We start from the raw sequence: 26,327 nt of genomic DNA on the forward strand, positions 1-26,327 counted from the left end.
TCACAAAGAGCTAAATGCCTAGTCAAAAATATTACTAGGATCCATTCTCAAACAATCTATTGCCAGTAAGGACGTGGTACGTGTCCTCTAACCGGCAGTTTCGCCGCCAAATGGTACTGCAGGTAAACGGTTATGACCCGGGGCCCTCTGAACCGAGTGGTTTCGCCGCCAAATGGCACCACAGATAGCGGTTATGGCCAGAGCCGATACGCTCCTTAATGGCGTTAAATCCTTGAGATATGAATCAATAGGATATGATCGATAGGGCACAAAGCCCTCTGTTAGCTAAGGTGGATTTAAATTTGTCCCCTTAGACAAACATTCAACCCCGGTCTACAAGGTTCCCTTGGACGAAGCAACCCATGGCTGCCGACAAGGATCCTTCTGTCAGGTTGGGTCGACTACCTCCTCCGACTAAGTAGACCAGGGACCACGATGGCCCGGGACGACGGAACCATGGGATCTTGATCGGGTCTATCATCCATTCCCCCACCATCCACTTTAAGTGAAAGATGGTACAATTCCTATTTTAAATATCAAATCTCCAAATCTTCCAACTTTCCAAATTCTCCAAATTCCTAAATCCAAAAACTTCAAATTACCAAACTCTTCAAACCCTTCCAAATTCAAACTCAATTTCTACCAATACCTAAACCCATTGCTGCTACTATATGCCAGATAACACGTATATTCTACGTATCTGATTGACGACTAGCCTTAATCGAAAGTTCTCTCTCGTGATCGGGAGGGGTAATTAACTATAGGGGCTTGCGCCTATAGGAAACCAGAACTCAGATCATAAATTCCTCGCAAAAATGAGGGCGAAATCTCTGGGTAGTGTCTTATCTACAAACCCATCTGCCTTCCAAAATTTACCTCGGAACTTAGTTCGTTAAAACTCCCTCGCCGAATAAGAAAAGCGAGCGGAGGCCGGGGCTGAATTTTCGGATCCCACACCGCTTCCACCAAACCCTATTTTCAGCTTTTCCTTCCCCCCCCTTTTTTTTACTTATTTCAGCAATACAGTTTTCAGAAATCCTTCTGAATTCCAAAAATTTATTTAATATATGGTTTTATCAGATTTCAACAAACATAGCCACACACATACATATTTATACCCAACAAATACTATGTTACAAAATTTTGAAATCCTAAACCTCCTTCCTCTATATCATTACTTGAAATCAGTTGCAGCAACTTTCTGCCCCTCCACTTGCAGCCTTCAGCCATTTCCAGCGAACAGAAAGACTTACGGGTGAGAGGAATTAAGGGAAATTGCACACATCAATAGCTTTCAGTAATTACAGCAGCCCAACATCAAATTACAGCAGTTCTACATCAAATTACAGCAGTCCCTTACTATTTTTCCTTCACGGTTTCCTAAATTCAGCCAACTGAATTTTCCTCAGCCATTCTCCAATAACCCTCAGAAGCACATTCGTCTCCTTCTCTTGCTCCCCGCTCACTCATGACTTGCAGCTCTAAGCAAACAACAACTATTTGAATGGGAAAGGAAATGAACTGGCTTGTGCTTTAATTAATTATAAACTAATGTATTGATACATTGGTGCTTGTGCTTTATCCATTACAGCCTTTCAATCCATCCCAACTGTTCAAACCATCTGCCAATGCATGCTTAGGTAAGTGGAACTATAGTGGAAACTGTTGTCATCATTTTATTTAATTAAATTTCAGGTATGATAGGGGGTGTCACACTCCACATCCCCCCTTTCTAAAAACTGTAGGGTGCAACAGAGAAAATCATATCATTCCTAAACATTCATAACACAAATCTTTTATCTTCATGCCACTTAAAATAAAAACATTCAATTTTCTTCATGCACATTATACATATATAATTATAGAGTCACTAACCACCTAAAAGTATTTTCATAATAACAATTCATGTACCTCTGCTTAAGACTCATCTCATTCTACTATAAAATCAAACATAGTTTTAAAATTTACCTGAGTCTTAGTCATCTTCCACCTTATCCTACTCTTTCCTATAACAATAGTCATAATAAAATTTGGGGAGCTATGAGGCTAAAAAAGTTTTGCAATTCTATTACCATAATCAAGTATATGAAACAAAATATTTATGTGTATCAACAAGTGGAAGTAAGAATTGCCTGTAGTCATTCAAAGGGAAATATGCATAATATGAAATTATTTAACATGTAAAAATAATATTGCATGTAAGAACTATGTTCATCTTAACCAAATTTTTGGTTGTCTCATAATGCCAATATATCACCACATGTTACATACTGCCAACATCATTTATCATGCCAAATGTATTTAATGAGTAATTTATACATCACAATATATAATTATCATTATATATTTCAGTTTATCAAATATCTTCCTTTTTCCAACCTTAGAAAATGTCATTTTCACATGGTTTGATCTAGGTTTATAGCCCATATGGCACCTAAAGTCGCATTGTATCTATCGCCTTTAGGCTTTATATCATGGTCTGTAAGCTCCTGCGGTTGTACTATTTCTATCGCTCGTAGGCTTCATATTATAGCCCATAGGCTGTTGATTTCGCACCATCTCTATTGACTGTAGGCTTCATATTAGAGCTCATAGACTCCTAAGGTCACACTATCTTTATCGCTCGTAGGCTTCATATCTATAATACCCAATATGTTCAAAATAAATGTAAGCATTAACTTCCTCTAAATGTTAATTTATTTTCATTAAATTTTACTTTAAATTTCAAACATTTTGACATATAGAAGTATATTAAAATTATTAATCCATTTGTGTGTGTATATATATAACTATTTGTAATATTTTAGTAATAGTTAGTTTAAATTAAACCAAGTTAATTTACTCTTAAATTATATCTATTAACAGTTATTGCATTATTTATTCCTACTACTATAGTCACAACACTTAGCCATGTATGCATTGGATTGATTTCAAGAGGCTGGAAATCAATGACTGGACGAATTTTTGGAATGAATTTGTCGAGTTAGGAGTAGAATATAATATTGCTTAGTGGAATTTCATTTTATAACTAAGGCATTGCATTTCCTCTCACTCCATCCATGGCATTCCCTGGATTCGAAGCAGTTGCTATTGTCGAGAGCTACTGGTCAAGGGAGAGCGGGGAGCTGGAGGAGGCAGGGCTGCGATGTGAGTGCTGCAACGTGTTGTTAATGAATTTTTAGGCAAGGAAATTTAGGAAGGAAGTTTAGGACTATAGAATCAGTAATTGTATTCTTAATAGATGCTGAATTTAATATGTGCAGAGATTTGCAATGGTGGAAATCAGTAAGAATGTTTGCTGAAATCTGGAAGGCTGCAGTGTTAACAGAAAACAATGGTTAAGGTGATGAAATGAAGTGTTGGTTGCTTAAATCAGGTAATACTACTGCTGCTATAGTTGCTGAAATAAGCTATTATTAGTTGAAATCAGTGGGGAAAGAGAGGAAGAAAGTTGAAATCAGGTAAAGATAGTTGTTGAAATTTAGTTTGCTGTGTTTTTGTTGTTGCTGGCTGTTAAATTTAGAAAAGGAAAGGAGGGGAAGTGAGGAAAAGAGCTTTAGAAAAAGAGAAAGAATGTTGGATTGAATTAAGAAGGATACAATTGAGGTAATTATAATATATTCAAATTTTAGGTGTTATTTTGCTTTAATGCATGTATAAATAAAGCAATGTTTGTTTAGGTTGTGTACAAAAGAAAAAAGGAATCAAAGTACTTTAGGTGAACCAATTCATCTAACTATTCTTGAAAACGAGGTGTGATACTCAAACGATGCCATAGGAAATAGTAAAATTTTATATAATTGCAACCTCACATTTGTTATGTTTATAATAGCATTTCATTCCAGTTTATATATGCATAAATATGATGATTCATTGAATAGTGACTACACTAACACATCTTATGATTACTAAAAGTGAAAGATATTGGAAATGTGAAATAAGTTATATATGGGGGAGAAACCCTCACAAGTAAAGGTGGAATAGTAAAATTTTATATAATTGCAATATCACATTTGTTATGTTTATAATAGCATTTTATTCAAATTTATATATGTATAAATATGCTGATTCATTGAATACTGACTACACTAGCACATCTTATGATTGCTAAAAGTGAAAGATATTGAAAATATGAAATAAGTCATATATGAGGGATAGACCCTCATAAGTAAAGGTGAAAGATCTGACGAGGTAAGTCTACGCTTAAAATTTTAAAAAATAGAAATTCGGACCCAACCTTTAATTAGAAACCTGGAATGGTGCAAAAGCCTATAATTATCATATGACTTGTATAAATGTATTGAATAGTAAACAAGATAGAAAATGATGCTATGCATTTTTTATGACAAGTATGAGATTTGCATGTGTTTTAAATCAATTGTCAACAATTATTTCTTATACATTGCTTGCGTATTTCATTGAGCTCTATCTTATTAATAGTGATTGTATTGCAGACAAGGGAAAGGAGCTAGTAGGGTAGTAGTCAGGACTGTTTACTACTCTTTTGTGTACATACACTTTTTAGATGTTTTTGAGTAGGAGATGTACAGATTTTTGGGTATCGTAAGTAAATTTTAAAAGTTTTAATAAAACTCTGTATTTCAATTGCGATGTGTATTATATTTGAGGCATATTGCATATGCTCTCTGTTATGAATTATAAAGCTTGATATGATTAGATATGTTAGGATAGTTTGAATATGTTATTTCTTACTCATTTAATTCTGATATCAGTGTTTCAGAATGAGTGGAAGGTCTATTCAAATTCTCCTTCTCTGTTATATTCTAAATTGATTTTAGGGGGTCAAAATGAGGTGTGACAATATCATAGCCAATAGGATCTTGAGATCGCATTGTCCCTATTACCCGTAGGCTCCTGAGATCGTATTGCCTTTATCACCCGTAGGCTTCAAATCATACCGAGATTGCACTGCCTTTACTGGGTCGCACTGTCCATTAGGGTTGCATTGCCCCATTCACCTAGCACCTAATATGATACATTCTCAGGCTTTTTTGATCATTGCATTTTTTCTTCTAAGTTATGTGACACGTGCTTATGTATAAAAACATGCATATATAGACAATTTAATATAATTGTTTGGTGTATCAACATATAGGTAGGCATGACTATATGAATGCATAACACAAGGTATAACCTAATATACTTGCACATGATCGCATAATATAACATGATCATAATATACGAAAAATATTGATAGGGTTACATAAATCTTAATTTTAGGCTAATTATAAATGTATAATGTAGAGACCAATATCACACATAACTAATTAAATTTACCCGTATACAACTATACAAAATCAGAGTAGCCTACTATATTAACAAAATTGCATATCTTACATTGTCGTTATGTGGACTCACAAAGTTGGATATCTCTCATCTTTCTATGTGTATAGGGCACCTAGACCAAACCAAATCATTATTTGCTGATTCATAATTTTAGGCTAATTACAAATATGTAATGCAAAGAGCAATATCACATTTAATTAATTAAATTTTCCCGTATACAATTATACACAATCAGAGTAACGTACTATATTAATAAAATTGCATATCTTACCTTTTCGCGCGGACTCACAAAGTTGGTTATCTCATATCTATCTTTATGTATTAGACACCTGAACCTAACCAAATCATTAATTATTGATTCACACAATCTCCTATCAAAATCATACAATTAATTCAAGTTCCAACAAACATACCTTCCAATTTTCACATCGCATACATGATTATAAGTATCAATTTTCCTTGAAGTACAATGACCCAATCAATAACTGAAACCCATTAAATTAGAAATATTAAATACACTAACTATATAAATCCTACAATAAACTTTATTTTTAAATAGTAATATATGTTTTTCTTTAACTTAGGAAAAAAGTAAATGGAATTTAATTCCCTAACTTCCAATTCTTTGCAATTTGATTTATAGTTCTATATGTTGAATTGCTTCATTCGACGAGTAGAATACAATGCCATTAAAAGTGCAAAATTTTGTGAAAGTTAAAATTTCAGGGTATGGTTAAATTGATCCTAATGTGGCATACACCTGATCAAATTGGGTTTTACAGGGGGTCCTTCCATGGTAATTTTGACACTTCATATGCATTTGTGTAGTTTGTTTCACAAATAAGTGACATTTGATGTATCCAAGACATTTTGATTTAGACTTGCACAACATTGAATCCGTAGCTTGTCATTGTTGTCGCATCTGATCGAGCTGATTTGTGGAGCATATGTTAAGGCCAATAACATCATTGAGATTGAATATTAGAAATCATGGGTTCTCACGAGAAGACGGATCATAAATCAGACACATAAGGATCAAAATCTGGATGTAGGAAAGCTGGGCAGTGGTTGGCGATCAAGAGGACAGCAACATACGCATGGCTAGCTAGTTTCGGAAACCTTATCTGGCTGACCAACCCCAGATATTGATTAGTTTAAATTTGCTTTTATGAGCTTTCCTTTAAACTTAAGATATGGTTGCTTCTTTTTTGTAGTTTTTTCCTTTCCTTTAAGGAATTAGTTTAGGGAGGCTAAGAAAAATTTTAGACTAAATCATAAATAGTACCATTTCCTATAATGGACTTCAACTAATTCTCTTGCAAATTTGTATCTTCTCCCTCCCTCATTTTTAGTTGTTGGGTCCCTGATGGGACCAAAACAGTCGACAAAATTACTCTGACCACTTCTACCCTTTAGAACTTGTTGTCGCTACTCTTTCTTCAACTCCTGCAACAACCAAGCTGCCTCTATATTAATGTTACCGCACCTGACGACCTTCATACGTAGGACAAAACCTACAGGAGGGAAAAGTAGAAAATCTGTTTGCTATTTCCAGCAAACTTAAAGCAGATGGACAGAAGTGTGTTTTACAGCAAATTCAGACCTTGGGAGGGAACTTTCCATGCCCAACAAGACAAGGTAAAATATGAGAGGGGAAGCTATGTACAACAATAAAACTCAATTGGGCTAGGCATATTTTGATTCATAGAACGTTAGGGTTCCTAAAAAAAAATTCATATAGAATTTCTTATTCCATTTTAGTCGCTTGCGTTGGATTACTTCATAACATTATGAGGTTAGCTTTGGATCAAGATGGTATTAGAACACGAGCCTTGGTGCATGATCCTAATAAATATATGATATTATGGCAATGTAGAACTGTTCATTGTCAGGACCCGGTCCGAACACTCGAATTACGAGGCGGGAACAGACGGTTGGACGGTAGATTAAATTTCAACTAATCTAAAACTATCTCAAAACTGAAAGAGCTGCTAAAACCTTAAAATTTAAAACAAAATTTTATAAAATTGTTTAAATATCTTTCTTCAGGTGTGCCACGCCTACGATACACATTTTCACGTCTTCTATTCATCTTGATTATATTAAATTATACCTGAAAAATGTTAGAGCAAGTAAAAGTAAGCCACAACTCAGCGAGTAAAACATGCTTCTCAATTACAATAACCTAAGGTAATTGGAACAATATGCATGAGCATTTAAATTCATATCATAAAGTAATTTCATTTAAATTCATTTCATTTCAAGACTTTTAATATTATGTATATACAATATCTTTATTTATATCTTTATTCTTTCTCAAAAATAGTATAACCGTCATAGGAGCCATCATCTAAATTAGTACCAATGAAGGCACTCATTTTCCATTTCATTTTTCTTTTTCATAATCTTTTCCATTTACGTGCACAAGTACATTGCATCCCCAGTCAGTACCATAAGGGAGTGAGCTCCATCAGTCAACATGCACATACAATCATATTTATTTAGTCATTTCATTCTTATAACATTCATTAACTTCTTATGATAATATGAAATAAAACATATAAATTTTCATTTAATTCAGCATGATCAATCATTGGGTATGAGAAATATAAATTATAATCTAATTAACAATAAAGATTTCATAAGCATGCATAGTCTTTCAAAAATATTTTATTGACAAGAAAATATAATTTTTACTGTAAATAAAAAAACATGAGTACTCACTTTGATTAGGATTGCTTGCTGTTAATGTCCTTGCTCTGACTTCAATAAAATGACACCTATAAATTTGTCAACCTTGGCAAACTATTGTTGAGTGTGAAAGTATTTTAATTTAAGTATTAGGTGATTTATTTCATTTTTTCAATATCTTATATTTTAGTGATTTTTGAGTTTTGAATTTTCATAAGAATTTGGGAGGCATTTAAATATTTGGGGGTCCCCTTCAATTAAGATTTTCTAGCAACACAATCATTAATAGGGTTTTACTGATATGATCATTTCATTAATTGGACATTGTCGACTCTGCTTGCTTATAAATAGAGGATCAAGTCGAGCTCCTATTTAATGGAATTATTATGTGGATATCAGAATCCTTTCATGTGTGAATTTTCTTTGTAAGAGACCTTGAATGCCTAATATGAACATATTAAATCAAATACTTAGATCGGTGCTACGACCATGTATTTGTTCGATGATTCTGATTGCATCTACTCTACCTGTTTGCTGACATAGGATGAGGCTTGAACTTAAGTTCATTTCTTGACCTGCGCAACATCTTCAAACATAATGTGTGTGCATACGTCACGCTTGTCGGGGCCCATGCAGGTATTCATATTTGCATAATGATTGGTGTATAGTGTGCATGATATACGTATTTGTAGGGCACTCATGCTTGCTTGAATGACACTGCTAGTTTGCATAGCCTCCATAGTATATTCGCTAGATAATGTAATGAACTTGCATGAATGATATGGTGCATTTGCACGATATACTTGTAGAATGCATTTATGTGTTGTCTGCATATTTGCATAATCCTTTTTGTGGTGACTTAATGTATTTGTATAATGTATAATATATTTGCAAGTCAATATGATGGGGTATATTATGACAATGTGCTTCGCATAATGGATGATATGCTCACATAATGTGTTCTACATGTTGTAATGTATTTATGTGCATCGTATTTGCATGTTAATGTCATGCTCTACTATTGCAAAATATATCTTTCAAATGTGAATGACATGCTTGAATGATATATTTTGCATGTTGCAATACATGTGGGAGGACATTTTAAAATGTTTGACACCAATCAGTTGTGCGAATGATGGTCATTTGAGTGTATGCAATGTTCTCTTTAGAAGCATGTAGACACCTTTTATCTGATTGTATAAGTGTTGCAGATCCAGTGGCATTGTTTAGCAGTGTGTTAGGTTTCATTTGTCGTGCTTCGACAATGTTATTTTACTCATTTCATCTTCTGCATGTTGTCATTTTCTCCGAATTTAGCTCGTAGGAGTATATCTCTGCGTGCAAACACGTTGTACGATGCATCAAGAGTCCTCCATCTTTCATTTATAAATGAGCTAGTATATTTGGCGCGACGACCCGATGTTCACAGTTTCCTGTTTCTGTTTATCATCAATCTGCAATCTTTACTACAAACGCCTTGCTTCTGCTTGCAGGTGAGTTGTAGCGTTGTGCTACGAGCCGCTTGTTGCTTTTTGTAGACAAGCTGTCGTTCTATACGAGCTTTGTTGAACTAGTGTGTAGGTTGTCAGTGGACATCCATAAATCACCAGTTTAGCTTGTGGATAGACCGATGTGTATATGAAGAACATCATACAGTAGCTTGTAGATGCTCGCATTCATCACAAGCTTGTCTCTTTTGTCTACAGACACTGTGTCGCACTTGCTGCAATCTCCTTACTTGTTTGCGGTGAAGTTTCGTTAAATGCATATCTTTTAGTGTCTTCTGTAAGTGTTTACATTTACTACAACTCTTATCTATCTACTCATATATAGATGCTGTGTACATGACGGGTCTTTTACAACGGCTCATGCTTTTGTTGCACATCGACCACCTTTGCTTGCAGGGGATTAATGTATTTGTCTAACACTGAATTGTTAGTGACTGTAAGGGTATCGTAGCATTAATTGTATGTTGTTGATCATCATTCGTAGGCAAACTACTGTGTGTTCATTTCAAGTTTATGCTCTTTACTTGTGGGCAAGCTGCATTCTCCACGAGTTTGTCATTTCAATTTGTATGCAGGCGGGTTAGTGTATTTATCTGCAAGTTAATGTTGACTATAGTTGAAATGCATTCATCACTAATTTCTTTGTGCATGTTAGCTAGCATATTACCGCATTTACTTGCATTCATTTCATTATCATCCAGAAACACTCACAAGTTTCCTATAGGTTCTTGTAAACGAATTGGTGTGTGTGTTTGCAAGCTAGCTAACATCGCTTGTAGGAGACGGTAAAATTACAAGTTTGTTACTTATGTTATTATTTTAGTTAGTCGGCACATTCAGCCAGTGTTTTTCCAATAAGTAAACACATTCATCAGAAGCTCTCATTGTTGATGCTTTCAAATTCTTTGCACAAGCTTGCAAGCCGGCTGGCATGAACACGGCAAGTTTCATATTGTTCATGTGCTGTTTATGTGTATGTTATAACATCCATTAGTGGTTTTTGCTTGGAGCTTCATCCACCGCAAACTCATTGCTTGCATGCTTAATTTTTATTTTGTAAATTGCAGGTCTTGTTTTGGATATAAGGTTATGTTCCCTGTAATTGCAAGTTCGGTTCCCTATTATTTTGTTTAAGTCATGTGCATCGTTAGTATAAATTTTGGCAGCCTCCTTGCGCTTCCCCCATTTAGGAGAATTTTGGAGTCTTAGCTTGTCCACAATGTCAAAAAAATGTGTGTGGTCAGTGTCAGGTGACATCGCGGTCTTAGTCTTCAATCCCACCATGCCAAGAAAGGCATGCATGGGTCTTTAGGGGTACATGTGTGAAAATTTACAATTTTTCCCTGCATGAACATAAACTCGTACATGGGTACTTAGGTTTTACCCCACCATACTAAAAAGAACATGCACAAGACTCACCCGCCTCGCGGCAAGCTTTACATTAGATTCCCTCCCATCACGCTAAGAAAAACGTGCATAGGTGGCCCCCCCGACACACCGGGAGCGTTGAAAACAAGATTTGAGGATTTTTATGTTTTGTGGACATTATACCTTAGTGAGAACAACGATTGGGGACGACGATGGTGTTGAGGGCAATGAAAGCACACAGATTCCTTTTTTTGTATAGGCTATCTTTTTTTTGGCCGTTTTTTCTTTTTTTAATATTAATAATACTAATAATAGTAATATGGAGAGCGTGAGAGAAAGAAATGACAAGTGGCTGCTGTTGGGTTTGAGTTGGGGAAATGGTTGTTGCTGTGTGTAGGAATTTGTAGGAAAAATGGAACTGTGGCTGCAGCTCTTGGAGTGGTTAGGAGCTGCTGTAGTTGGAGGTCGAGAGATGGATCCTGGTGCAGGTAGTTGAGGAAGAAGGCTTCAATTATTGTTTTGTGGAGTGGAAACAATAATTATGTGTCGTGGAGATCAGGCTAGTGGAGAGGAGGGATGGGTAGTGAGCTTGGTGAGTGGATGTGAGAGTGTAGGTAAAGGAGTTCACAGGTTTTAAAAGTTGAGGTGGGCTTTTTGGAAGTGGGCGGAGGTTTGAGTTTTAGGTGATTAGCATGGGAGAGGAGTAGGAGGATTTAGCTGGAGGTTAGTAACGGCCTGTTTGGGCTGAGGAAGATGGAGTGAGAAGTTACAACCTTTTTAGTGGAAGAAGTTGTGGCAGTTCTTATGCAGGCTGGCAGCTAGGATGAAAATTATTTGGAGAAAAATTAGTATCGCATCGGTCCCATAATTTTAATGTATGACACATGAATTTAATTCATCTATAATTCACACCCTTGTCACCACCTTTATTCTTAGAAGTAGGAACCATCACTTAAAAAAAAAAGAGCTAACACACTCCATCTCTACTCATTCAACTTCTTTTTAGTTTTCAAAATAATATTAAAAATTTAGTAAGCAAAGAAATTCCTTGATCTCTTAAACATTTTCACACATTTATTGGATTATCATCAGGTCTTGCTGCTTTTCTACAATTCATTTTTTTAAGCATCTACAATTTCAATTTTACTAATATAACAATAAAAAATAAAAGTTTTATTATCTTTTAGGGTGTTAAGGTCAGTTAACTCAATCGTATTCTCGCAATCTTCATTGAATTTTTTTTTTAATTCTCATATATTTATATTGAATATCCTCTTCTAAGAAAAACATTTTATCTTCATCCCCAGTGCCCTTTACTTGAACTAATTCCTCTCCTCTCTTTATTTGGTTAACTTATACATGCGTTTTTCGCTTCTCTCAATATCTAATCTTTATATAAATCACTAAATTCTAATTTTTTTGCATCACATATTGCTATTTTTGGACTCGTTACGGGCCTCTATATCTTTCTTAATTTTTCGCGTATTTACATCTAAATCAATTTTTACAATAAAATTTCTTATTTATTATCTTTTCCTACATATTTTGCTTCTAACACCAACTATTTTTACTATTATAAATTTTTTCTTTTGATTTTTAAAGCACATAATATGTAAAATTTTTAATATTACTAATAGCTTTTTTCACATAACGTTTGATTCCTCAGAAACAACCCAAATCTTAAAATCTTAAATCTTACTCTAAAAAATATTTTTATTAGTATTATTTAAATGACTATCAAATCCTAAGATAATATATTACTTGATTTTTCACCATTTCATCTTAATGTCCAAAACTAATAAGTGATTGCTAGGTATATAAACTTTTATTCAAAATGTCTTTACAATCTTTTCAATTTAAACAATCTCTTTTTCTTATAAAAAATAATAAATTTTAGTTTTACTCTATCCTTTCTTATAAGCGATTAGATGCTCATCTTTTTATTTTTCTTAAACAATATATCAGAAATTACAAAATCATAAGGTAGAGCAAAATTTAATATGGTCTTACCATCTTCATTAGTCACTCTAAATCCATAGCCACCTTGTGCTTTTAAAATTTTCTATCACTCTTTCAACATGCTATTTAAATCACCTCTAATAAAAAACTTTTCTTTAGGAGATTTTTTGTATTAATTCTTATAAGTTATTCCTAAATTTTAATTTTTTAATACATCTAAACTTAATTGAGCAGCATTAGCATTTATAATAATAATAATCTTATCTTCAACAACAATATTTAAAACTATAATTCTCTCCAATTGTATTAATTTTTACAATATTATCCTTCAAACTGTTATTTATACTTACACCTTCATCATTTCTAGTATGACTTGTACATAAAACTCATAGTTTAAACCTAAACTATTAATCTCCTTAGTCTTTTCTACAACCCATTTAGTTTTCTGAATAAATAGAATATTTAACTTCTTATGAATTATAATATTTATTAATTCTATTAATTCGTTTATTTGATGACTTATATTCTTATCATAATTCTAGTTTCATGGATTAGCTTCTTTCCCACATCTATTCATGACGTGGGAACGCTTGCTTATTTAACAATGCACTTGGGCGCTATTGCATCGACCCTTGCACATTTTTTGCTGTATTCGGGCCATATATCATGTCGCTTTCAGAAAACGCCCTAACATTATCATGTCTTAAATGATTCATGTTATGATTTTTCAACAAATTTTACACTAGCTGTCAACTATCTAATGCAATCTTTCATTTAAAAAACCCTAAACAATTCAAACATTTTTCTCTGAACTGGTAAACCTAATACAATTCAAGTTAAAATACATTCTAATACAACAACTGCCGAATTAAAAAAAAAAAAAAAACAAACTTTTGGCATCTCATATATGTTTTGATTGGATGATAATTATTAATTTGTAACGAATTTATCACATAACTTAATCCCACTCGAGTTGGAAAACAATAAGCAACTTTACTTTTTCTATTGAGTGTAAATATACATTAGAATTGACTTGTCTTCCATGTTGACTGAATCAAATTAGTTTTTCTGCCACGTAAATTCAAGGAAAGGAATGGTTCCACTGAGAGAGAATACTTCAATCCTTCATATGTAGGACGTCTAAATGAACATCTAATTCAGTCATTCACTAGGATGTTTCAAACAGCATCTTGGGTTCTTTTTTTCAGACTAACTTCTCAATATATCGAACTCATGATTCATGAAGCACCTTTTCTTCTATTATTTGGCATAAACATTGTGGATCAGGCGATCAGCTATCAAGATTTTGTGTTGTTAGTTCTTGCAAAATTAATGTCGTACAGATATTTTATTTTATTTTATTTGAGTTTAGTGGAAGGACTAATGAACCTAACTCAAATAGGTGGGAAAATGCTGATAATGATGACATTTAAAGTAATATATTGATGATATCTGACAAAGTAATGAGATTGCTGGAGCTACTAACCATTCTTCAACCATATTCACACCTTTTAAATAGCTTTTAAGTGTTTAAAATGGTGCCTATGATATCTTAATTCACTGGCATTGTAACAACCCTTTGCTAGTCTCTGTTACATGTTTTTCCATCCTGTCACTGAAGCAATTCTGAGATACATGATATTGCTCTTCTTGCTTAGTTTGTTGTAGGGTGCAGATGAAACTGTCATTAATTGCAAGGCTAGCCGTTCTTGTTGGATTTTTGATACTGATAGAAGTGCTTCATTCTGCTAATGTTTCTTCTTTCTGATTCATAAATCACTGGCTTCTTGTCATGCTTTTATTTCAGTGGAAGAGAGTCGCCTTGATATCTTCTCACCCCAATTTAATTCTTTAGCCTCTGAGAGCGGTCAATCTGGTAAAATTCAGATCACAGATTTGCATTATCTTCCATCATTACAAATCTTTATTATGGGTTTTGTCATTTTCAACTCAGATGGCAATGGTTCAATTGCTAAAAGAAATGTTGTTGATTCCTTTGTGAATCATGAATACATTAGAACTAATATTTCAGAAAAAGTTGGTTTACAAAAAAAAGGTTCTTTGGATATTTCTAAGGAGGATGTTCTCTGCGCTCTGTGCCAGGACTTGCTATTCCGGCCAACCGTGCTTAATTGTGGTCATGGTGAGGGTCATAATTGACTTGGATGCTGTTATGTTTGTTGCTTGCTTAACTGAATTGAAGAATATTATGTTGATGCTTGTGTTTTATATAGTGTTTTGTGAGTCTTGTTTGGCCACAATAGGCAGTGAAGCTCTTAAATGCCACGTTTGCCAAAGCATACATCCTGGAGAATTTCCAAAAATTTGTTTGGATCTTGACCATGTCTTGGAAGAACAGTTTCCAAATGAGTATACTACAAGAAGAGAGAGATTAAAACAGCTTGAGAAAGTAATGCTTCCTCGTGGAGGGCCATCATCGAGTAAGTCTTTCTTTATATGTTTTATTCATGTCATCTATGTCCCACTGTGGCACTTTTGAGTGTAGTTTTATTATATGGATGCATTAATTCTGGTCCAAGGGCCTTATTAACCACTAGCTCCTGACCAAAACGATACAAGATTCATGGCCATTGATGATAACGATTAATCACTCCAAGGCCAAGAAAAATGATGATTACGTCACTTTATACCAACTCTTGAAGAGGGAAGATCGTATCATTAGGATGGTCCAGAATGCTGTCAGCTGCTTACCACATACCACTCCTCATGTTCATCTTCTAGCTTAGGAATCAACTGTCACCACGACATCGCCTGTGTGCTGCCATGTACCTTAAATATCTCTGTATTCTTTGGAGTTGATTCGTTCTACATTTCATTGCAAAGTACTGTTGAAATTCGGCTAGAGAGAAGGGTCAGGCATGGTGCTTAGCCAACCAATTCTTTTTCTCTCCAAATCATTGAGGACAAACTTCCGCTTAAGTTCAAGAAACATATCTTACATTCTTAGAAGGGCACGCTAGACCACATTGCTCACATTAAATCCACTCTCTTCTGGCAGTAAGCAATGCAATAGAAGCTACCCCTTTTAACAGTCACCTTTAAGATGGTTATCTAGACATCCTCTTAGAAGTGTTACTTCATATTATGACTTTAATTGGTAGTTTATCACCCCATTTACAATTATAGAAGTCACCCAAAAATTTACAAACCCTATTGAATATGAGTCATGGGCCATCTGAAATACTCCTACACTATTACAACCTTTCAGAGTGATATGTTAGATGTGCAGGGCTTAAATAAAATAGTTGCACAATGCTTATCCATCTTCTTTGAGAAGTATCATTTCGCTATGCTTTTTGCATGAAATTGCCTAAATCATTGATTAAGTTACTTGAACTTTCCATAACCACATCAATGTCGAAAAAAATTATCGATCTGTCTCAACTTAAGAAACTTGTGTAGAAAATCGCAGGACATTGTCAGCATCTTCAATAAAATTGATACCAGACAAATCGCTGCTATGGTAAGTAAGCCGACCACAGTTTCATTAAGATGATCTTCCCGTGAAATTTGAAAGGGGTTGGAGTCTTACAATCCCTTTAAGGAGAGGACTCCATATCAATTGAATTTTTCATCATATACTTCTTTCTGAGCCTCCTTAATCGAAATAGTACACATAGTTAACAATAAATTATATTTACAATAATCATGATAATGTGCTTATTGTCGAGTACCCAAGATCTACTTAAGTTGCATTTTTCACAAAGTGCACAACGACAATACTAAAGATTGTTAGCATTTACAAAATCTTATTGTGTAACACATTTGACTTGATAAGTTGAAAGAATTTATCCTTGAAAAAGTAGTAGAACAACCTGATAAAAACCCAATGAATAAGAGTAAGAATGAGTGGGTTCCAGCTTCAGATCTTAACATTGCATAAGTAAATCTGATGATTCTTGGTGGAGCAAGAATGGAAGCTTAATGACAGTCGGGTTTAAGATAACTACAAGAGGGGGAGACCTTTCTTTTCTCTTGCTCGATGATTGACGTGTTAACCACTTCCTTTAGAAAGAATGACAATCTATTTAATGACACCATTGTTATTAGCACATTGTTCAATAGCTTTTAAAATGAGCAATATTTTGGTTGACAAGCGAAGTTTAGTAAATTATATTTTCAAGTGAGTTGTTGACCAAGTGAACTTGGATTCTCATAGGCTGTTATTAATCGAAGAACCCCTCAATAGTCTTTTTTTTAATAAGAAAAGCACCCTTAATGTCACGGCCCGGCCCGGTGAGCTCGCATGGGAGAGGCGGGAACAAAGGTCGGACGGTAGGTTAAATTATCTAATTCCTAAAATCTATCTCCATAATAATTTGAAAGAGCCTCTAAACATCAAATTTTGAAAGCACATAAACGTAAAACTCAATAAATTCATAATTATCTTTCTTCTTGAGCTCCTCTCCTACGGTATACATTACCGCCTCTCCTACTCATTTGATTAATTTAAGCTTACTTGAAAATGTTAACAACTAACATTAAGCTAAAGCTCAGTAAGTAATACACAATTCTAAACTACAGTAAACAAGGCAACTGAACAATATGTTAAATGCCAATTTTACATGAACATAACATAAAGATGATTTCATACAAACATAACATTAAACACATTATAACATGAAGCCATATTTTTTATTTCATTTCCATATTCATATCATTATACTTAGCTTTCTCGTTTCGTATATAATACAACCGTCACAGGAGCCACCGTCTAGTACCATAAAGGTACTCCTTTACCATTTCCTTTTCTATATCCTTTACCATTTTATCGTGCACGAGTACAGCGTCCCCAGCTAGTACCATCAGGGGGTGAGATCCATCATTCAGTATGCACATACAAGCATTCAAATAACATTCATATCATCTCATTCCATATAACATAAACTTTATCATATAAGACCATAAAATGTACATGTAATTTGTATGATCATTCATTTGACAACAATAAAGAATTTGACAACAGTAAAGGATAATGATTGCATATAACTTGAGAGCTATGTTGCACCGATACGGATACGGCGACACGGATACGACACGATACGAATACGGGACACGTCAATTCTTAAAAATATAGGATACGGGTACGGCGCGTTTTATTTCTTTTTTGTTTTTCAACTGACACGTGTCCTTTTGAAATTAAATGATATTTTAATTGGATACGGCTTTGATGTATCCGAAACGTATCGGTGGCGTATCAGAGGCGTATCCGTGTATCGGTGTATCGGATACAACACGCCTTCATAAATAGGTGTATCGGTGCAACATAGCTTGAGAGTAACAAAAGTATTACTGAAATAAAGAATCGTGCATACTTACAGAAGTTTGGAAATTGATTTCTCTTGCCAGTCCTTCCTTCGATGTCACCACGATTAATCACCTATAAGTATCAATTTTTCATTTTAAAATCTACAAACTAAACTTAAAACAAAATTTTCCTTCTCTTTCTAAACTACTCTAGTTCTCTCTTTCTCTCACTCACTCTCTCTCATTTTCATAATTACAAACATATGAATTTAATTTGCTTAATCATTTATAAAAATTCTCCTCACTCACTCTCTCCAACCTTTGCTTATCACTACTCTTGGTAGTGAGGCCTGCAATGCTTTATGGTGCCGAATGTTGGCCTTTAAAAGAGAAGCATAATACTAAGTTAAGTGTGGCAGAGATGAGGATGCTTAGGTGGATGAGTGGCTTTACCCTTAGAGAGGATACGAAATGAGCATATACGTGAAAAGGTTGGAGTAGCTCAAGTAGAAGATAAGATTAGAGAAAGTCGCCGGAAAACTCGCCGGAAAACTCGCCGGTTAAATAAAACATACCTTAATCTTCCTCTTATTCTCCTCTACAATTTCCCTAGCTTTCTTCGCCGGAAAACTCGCCGGAGACGCCGCCCGTCGCCTTGCGTGCGTCCGCCCTCTCCCTTCTCGCTCCTCTCGGTTTCGGCCGCACAGATCGAATAAGGGACCGAATAGAATTCGGTCCCTTAAAGCTTTGGTGGTTTAGGGATTTTGCAATTGACTATTTTACCCTCACTTAAACATTCCAAGCAATAATAACCTCTAAGGGTATTATTGGTATTATGAAATTTATATGAATTTTAATTTCTAAATTAAGCAAAATTAAATACAAGTTTTATATATCAAATTTCTTATAATTTTGCGTAGAATTTTTCAAAATTATTTCCATCGAAATCCGACAAACATGAATTTTTCACTTAAAACTCGTCCTGGCGCTTTGAAAAGCGTGCGAGGTCTAAAACGGCATTTTTCGAGTTTTACACTTAATTAGAAGCGGTTATTGCTTTCCTGATAATTTGATGGTAGGGTCACTACTTGTAATAATCCAAAGTACCCCTGAATAGTACTGTATAGTGTAACAAATAAAACATAACATTTTTCATCTTATAACCATTTGAAGCAATCTATCATTTGCATGTTTACATATAAACATATCATGAATAATGCAAGCACACTAAATTAGAAAAGCCAAACAAGGAGAACAATAGGCAAAACTATAACCAAACTCGATTCAAATAGTAGCAATTATCTATTAGCAAAAAACCGACGAACAAAAACTAGAAGAGAAGTCAAGAGAAACAAAAGAAAAAAAAAGTCGCTATCCTCAGAACAACCGACCGAACGGTTTTCTCACATGCATCGAAATGTAGGTTAAGTAAAATATGTGCTTAGGGCTAGCAAACCGATGGTCCACCACAGCAAGATAGTCCAAACGTCCAATCCAAACTCCTCCAGCAAATGCTCCCAAATCAGCCAACAAACATCACCTCAGCTTAAGAAGAATGATACAAATGGAGTGAAACTTGCGTAGAGAAGAAAGAGGTAAGAAGCCTAGACGAAATAGAGGAGAAGAAGAAGTGGACAAAGCTCTCAAGCTTTTCCAAGGAGAAAACCCTCAGGTTTTTAAAGAGACAAAGCTCAACAATTTTCAACAACCTTTCCCCTCAAAAGACATCTTCAATATATAGGCAAGAGAGGAGAACACAACAGCCATAGCATCACCCAATAAGCCAATAATATTAAGGGAAATGAAAGGCCAACAACCTCAATACAATTTCCAAACGGTGCAGCAAAACAGAGAAAAGAAATCCACGGAACCAAGTAAGGAACCGCAGAACTGAGCAGCCCAGCACGGAACTGAGAAGCCAACCGCGAAACCAAAGGGACAAAGGCACGGGAATTCTTCCCAGCACAGGAAACCAACAGCCATTCTCGAAAACCCAAGGGGCAGAGCAAGGAAATCACCTAGCACAGAGAAATGAGAAGAAAAGGGGAGAGGAGAAAAGACTAGTCCACTCCAAAATGAATCCATGTCTTAAGAGCATACCTTTTTAGATTAATGAGCTAGGTAGTTCAATAAATCTCCCAATGATTGAACTAAACTTCAGCTAAACAATAATGAGCTATCAACTTAGCGAGTAAATCTCAAACAGAGAACCATAAGCCAACCTGAGAACCATCAGCAGCCCAAGGACCCATCAAGCTAGCAAACCAAGGTCTACCAAGCCCAAGCACAACCTACCATGATCATTGGATGCTTTCCCATCATTGGATAACTAAAAAAAATATAAAATTAAATTGAAAACTATTGTTCAATATTAAAAAAAATGAAAATACAAAAATTATGATTGCATCAATGAACCTCAACTGGTACATCAACAGAAGCACTTAAATGTTTTAAGCATCCATAAAATATAATTACAGTCATTATGGAAAATCCAAACAAACACTTCATGAGAATGTTAACATACCTTTAGTTTAGTTTTACAAACAGAAATAAAATTAACATATAGTATTGAAATACTTGAACCTAGTCAGCAACCACTTTTTCTTTCCCTTTTCCTGTAACAACAGTAAGTAATGAAAATATTGGTGAACTATGAGGCTCAGTAAGTTATGCAGCTGTAAATAATATTAAACGTGCATGTTAAAAATTTAGAACATTAAAACATTAATAAAAATTATACTACTTGAGAAACTTCATAACATCTCATTTGACATTACCTTTAACCATTCTCTTAGATCCATACTGAATATCAATTTTTCTCATTAAAATATTTGACTATTCTTTCATAAACAAATTCAATGGAGCCCAGGGAAACCTGACATTATCGCCATTGAATTCCATAGAGGTCCCTTTTGACTTTTTAGGGTTCCCTTTTGCCCCACCTGCTATGCAGTTATCATTTCTTTTGGAGTCACTTTTACCCCACTTACAAGGTAGTTACATATTTGAGAACATTTTTGTCCCAACTATCATTGTAAATCATATATCATATATGTAGCCAAACTTTATGTTAAATTGATATTCAATACACTTTTATTACATAACTTATACTTATATTATTGCTTTCATAAAGATCTTTATATGCTATTAATTTGTATAATGAAACTGTGTACCATATATTAAGAATGGAGATTCTTTTCAAAATATTTCAAACTAGTAAAATCTTTAATGAAATATAACAATTATTATTTGAAAGTCTCATGATTCAAATATATAAGAGGTCTTTCATATATGAAAACCAGGTTAAGAACATCCTTTATCCAGAGAATTACTTGTAATGCATATTTCTCTTGCATTCATTCAATGGAATATTATCTTCCCAGTTACCTCAAAAATCCGGAATATATAATCTTAACAAATCTTCCAACGCTTGAATCAGTCTTTCTGATTGACAATCTGTCTGCGAATGAAAAGCAGTACTGAACTTCAATCTTGTGCCCAAACTTTCATGTGTATTTTTCCATAATTTGGATGTAAATCTTCTATCTCTATCAGAAACAATAGCTTTAGGGATTCCATGCAATCAAATGATTTACTTCACAAATAACTTAGTCAATTTTTCCACTGAATCAGTTTAATGAATAAGTAGAAAATGAGATGACTTTGTTAGCCTATCAAACACAACCCATTTACTATCATGTACTTGTCTTGATCGGGGAAACCCTGTAATAATGTCCATAGCTATTTTCTGCCATTTTCATTTTGGAATTGGTGACTATTGCAACATTCCACTACGTTTTTGATGTTCAGCTTTATCAACTTAACATTTACCACACTTAGCCACATATTCTGCTACCTCCCTTTTCATTCCTGGCCACCAAAATAATGTCTTTAAATCCTTATACATCTTCGTGCTTCCAGGGTGAATTGAATAACCTGAATTATGGGCTTTATATAAAATTTCCTGAATCAAATTTGATTCTCTTGGTATCCATAAATGCTCATTACTCCTGTTTCTTCTCTGATCGTCTAAGCTGAGATATTTTTTTTTATTGTTACTATTCAATAAGTTTTTGATATTCAGTATTAGTCTTCTAAGCTTCTATGATTCTTTCCTCTAACGAAGGATGAACTATCATTTGATTAAGACTAACAGATGTTAACCTCTGCATAAACGAAACAAGAGGAGAAGAAACCATGAATCCAGCATACATACATCGCATACCTGTTGGATCCACGAAACCGTGCCGAAATCCCGCTGCAAACGGCGCCGCTCCGGTCAATTTCCTGCAATTCCTGCAGAAATCTCGCGATCTCGCCTCGGTCTTTGCTCGGATCGCGTCTATAAAATGGAGCAGAGCCCTGCCTTCGGGATGACTGCTCTCGGCTCTCCAACTCTACACGAAATCCTTTTCCCGTTCGCTGCTTCCACGACTAGAGACTCGACTCCCGTAGCTGCTCCGACCAAATCCCGACCTCCTCTCCCACAGCAGCTGCCTCCGATCTCACTGCCCTAGTCTGACGCCGGAGCCTCCTTGCCCACTCTCTCTCCAAGCCTGCAGCAGATCCGTCGATTCCTAGCTCACCCGACTCCACCCCTTCCCGATCCCCGATTCACCAAGCGAGAGAGAGAGAGAGAGGAAGAGAGAGGAGAAAGAGAGAGAGAGAGAGATCCCTACCTCCATACCCGAACTCCCTTCCTCCTCCCGATCCCGTCAAAGCCGCAGAAGCTCCATAGCCGAACTCCTTGCCTTGCCCGATCTCCCTTGCTCTCCGTAGTGAAGGTAGCGATCTCCCCTTGGGGAGACTTTTTGTCCAAATCCAGTTGCCGAGCAGCCCCTTTGGGCTTCTTTTTATTTATATAAATTATAAATTATTTACTTTTTTATTAATTAGTTTTAATTATAAATAGTGGTAATTATTAAACTTAATTAATAATTAATGTTATTATAATTAATACTTATTAATCATAATAACTAAGATTAATTATGTTTAATTAGTTATTTATTTTATTAAAATCCAATATTTAAGTAATTTTATTAATTAATATTATTGATTAGCTTATTTTTTATATATAATAATTAGTTATTATTAATCATAATTATATAAATTATTAAATTTAATTATGTTTAATTTGTTTAATATATTAATTTTTATTTAAATTATAAACTAATCAAATTAACAAATCTAATTAATAATATAATTATCTAAACCCTAATGTAATTAGCTGTAATTATGATTAATGATCTTTAAATTAGATTAATTATTAATTAATTATTAATTTATTAAATCTAATTATAAGATTAATTCTAATTAATAAAATAAAAATGCTCCCCTTCCACTCTTCCTCTCCTCGATGTCGCTGCGGACACGGAAACCACATAGACATTCCTTGGTGAGCGTGGAGGGAACCCGGTGTGACAACTAACGACGAGGTAGACGATGACCCCTCGATCCACTGTCACCACAGACAACCCCCGAAGGTATAATTTCTAAACTCAAAACTCCTGCTTCATGTTCGCGGTGAAAACCGGAAAAACCGCTCTAGCAACCCTTTGGTGGCGTGTTGGATTGGGACCCCGGTGCGGGCACTACGGCGAGGCGGGTCCGCTATAAGTACCCCCCGAGCGGGGGGAATTAAACTGTTCTATCTTAAAACGCTTTTAAAAAAAAACCCCATGCAAACGCCTTGTTGGCGTGGGGAGAAAAACAAAACCAAAACGCTCGCTTGGTCTCACTGTCATTACACCAACCGTGCAACTCTTTGTTGACGTACGGTACCGTGCAGCCTCTTGTTTTTTCCCTAAACGGTGGAGACACGCGGAGAGCTGCGAATTTTTGTCTTGAAATAAAGACATAGGCATGAACTATGGCACTATACTAAAACTCATAATAGCTAAAACGACTAAAGAAGGGCTTGGAACGTAATTAAATGAAATTGATCACATGCAGTCAAACTCTGAACAATTTGGATATGAAATTGTAACTTGCTAGGACCGCACGCGAATCATCATGACTCTGTACCTACACTTGACATTTGAACTATCAAAAGACTTCATTTTAACTTCAACTTGAACTCAAACAAGCAGACTTATTAAGACATGTATTTGGAATCTTGGTATTGAACCAAATGGAGAGTGACTTATGAACTTCAAAAGAATATAAGATTTTCTTCAATTTGCAATCTAAAAGAAAAATACAACGAAGGACATGCTTAATGAGCCTCATTTGATCATGATTTGAACAATCATGTGGACTTGTAATTTGACCAAGGAGGACTTGAACTAAAGCTCAACCAAAAGAACTTCATTCAAGCTTGACTTGAATAGTTGAACCCAAGCAAAGAATTTGTACTTTAATTACTAAGGACTTGGACTCGAATCCATAAGAGAACTAAAGGAGCATGAGCTCAAATCAAACTTGAACGAACTAAGGACTTGAATCAAGTCTGATCAAGAAAGATTGAACTTGAACAATAATGAGAACTTGAATCATATGCAAGAGAATCCAAACTCAAGAAAATACAATGAGCTTAAGTTTGAATCCAAGTGGATGATGACAAGAGACTCAACCGAACTACAAAAGGCTTGAAATTTCATTCAAACTCATACTAAAATTTGAGCTCGAGATCAAGCCTATTTTGAATTTGAATCCAAATCGAACAGTAGAAGGTTGTGCTTGCAAGCAATTGGACGTCAATGAACTAGAACTAAGATGATGAAAGGTGCAAATTAAATATACAAGAATGTGTGAAGGCTTGTGATGAGCCAAAGGACCATAAATACAAATCATTTGTGAGCAAATGAAGGGGCGTAGTAAATGAGAGTAATTCTTATATCTCATTCACAAGCAGCAAACAATATGAGTATACAACTTGATTGTAGAAATTATTGTAGAATCTCCAATCCACATGGAAACAATATGGAACTAATGGTGTTAATGTCAACTTACAAGTCTATGTTAGAAGAGTTTGAAAGCGTTAAAAGGGAGAATTGTTGGTGGATGTGATTGTTAATGTGCAAAGAAAAGGAACGACCCACACATGGTTGTGAGTACGAATACAAGATTTTCATGAAGCACAACAACTCATTTGTGGGGACAAGATGAGTATGATGCACACGAATCATAAGCAGAACGCAGAAGAGGTATAATAATTACAACACCCATACAACCAATTACCATTCAATGGTCAGCAAACACGGTGGTCCAATTCACTGCAAGTAGAAGCAGACAACATGCAACAGATATAGGCTCCCACAACCTGTTGTAAAAGACCCATTATGCATCTAATGTATTGGTCACAAGCAAAATGCAGAATAACTATAGCAAATTCAAATGCATACAGTCAGTTCCAGAAGACTTGTATGCAAAGCAATGACCACGGACAAAAATATCATGTGAATACATCTACAAATTTAAAAGCAGGAGATTAGTTAGTGCACTATGATCCACCTACAAAAATCAACAAATAGTGCACGACAGTCTACCTGTACAAAGCAGCAAACAACTGATCCTGAAGCTGCTACGCCACGCCACCGGATCTGCAACATTCGTACAAGCAGACAGAAGGCGTCTATTCCAAGAATACCCCCGCACGTGCACAATAGTTTTTATACACATAGACACACTAAAAGGGGTAAATGTAATCAAATACCCGCATGGGCCCCAGCGAGCGTGTTATTGGTACACACGTGACGTCTAGGGACGCTGCGCGGGTTATCAAATTTTAAACCCGATCCTCCTAGGCAGGTAAACAGGAGTTGACAGGGTTTAGTTCTAAAATGCTCCCAAACCCGCAAGGGCCCCGGCGAGCGTGTTATTGGTACACACGTGATGTCTAGGGATGCTGTGTGGGTCGACAAGTGAATTCAAGTTTGAACCTGATCCTTCTATAAGGGTCAATAGAAGTCGACGGGGTTCGAACCATCAAACAAATATGTGATCGTGGCGACCAGAATATTTGTTTTAATGCATTCATATTAGGCATTCAAAGCCTAAAATCAAGAGAATTCACTATCAAGGGCATAAAGCCTACGAAACCTGATCCCCTATAAATTCCCAAAATCTCAAAAATATTTAAAATTTGAAATCTAACCATCAAATGCTTAAAGCAAAATCCATTCAACCTCCGCAACAGTTTGTCGGGGCGGACAAATTAAAGTTTATTTCAGCTCACAAAGAGCCAAATGCCTAGTCGAAAATATTACTAGGATCCATTCTCAAAAA

The 26,327-nt window shown here is 35.2% G+C and overlaps 1 protein-coding gene across 2 annotated transcripts in view; it reads left to right on the forward strand.

Moving 5' to 3' along the window:
• The window catches only part of LOC110109384 (E3 ubiquitin-protein ligase PRT1), a 67,089-nt gene that overhangs the window by 20,147 nt on the left and 20,615 nt on the right, over positions 1-26,327 (forward strand). For both annotated transcript variants that reach the window (XM_020840437.2, XM_020840438.2), the window contains exons 4-6: positions 14,641-14,709; positions 14,788-14,976; positions 15,068-15,274. In XM_020840437.2, the coding sequence (XP_020696096.1) occupies positions 14,641-14,709; positions 14,788-14,976; positions 15,068-15,274 (465 nt within the window). The remainder of the gene's footprint in view (positions 1-14,640; positions 14,710-14,787; positions 14,977-15,067; positions 15,275-26,327) is intronic.

This window comes from Dendrobium catenatum, unplaced genomic scaffold (genome assembly GCF_001605985.2).
Source record: "Dendrobium catenatum unplaced genomic scaffold, ASM160598v2 fragScaff_scaffold_231, whole genome shotgun sequence".
Classification (NCBI taxonomy): Eukaryota; Viridiplantae; Streptophyta; class Magnoliopsida; order Asparagales; family Orchidaceae; genus Dendrobium; species Dendrobium catenatum.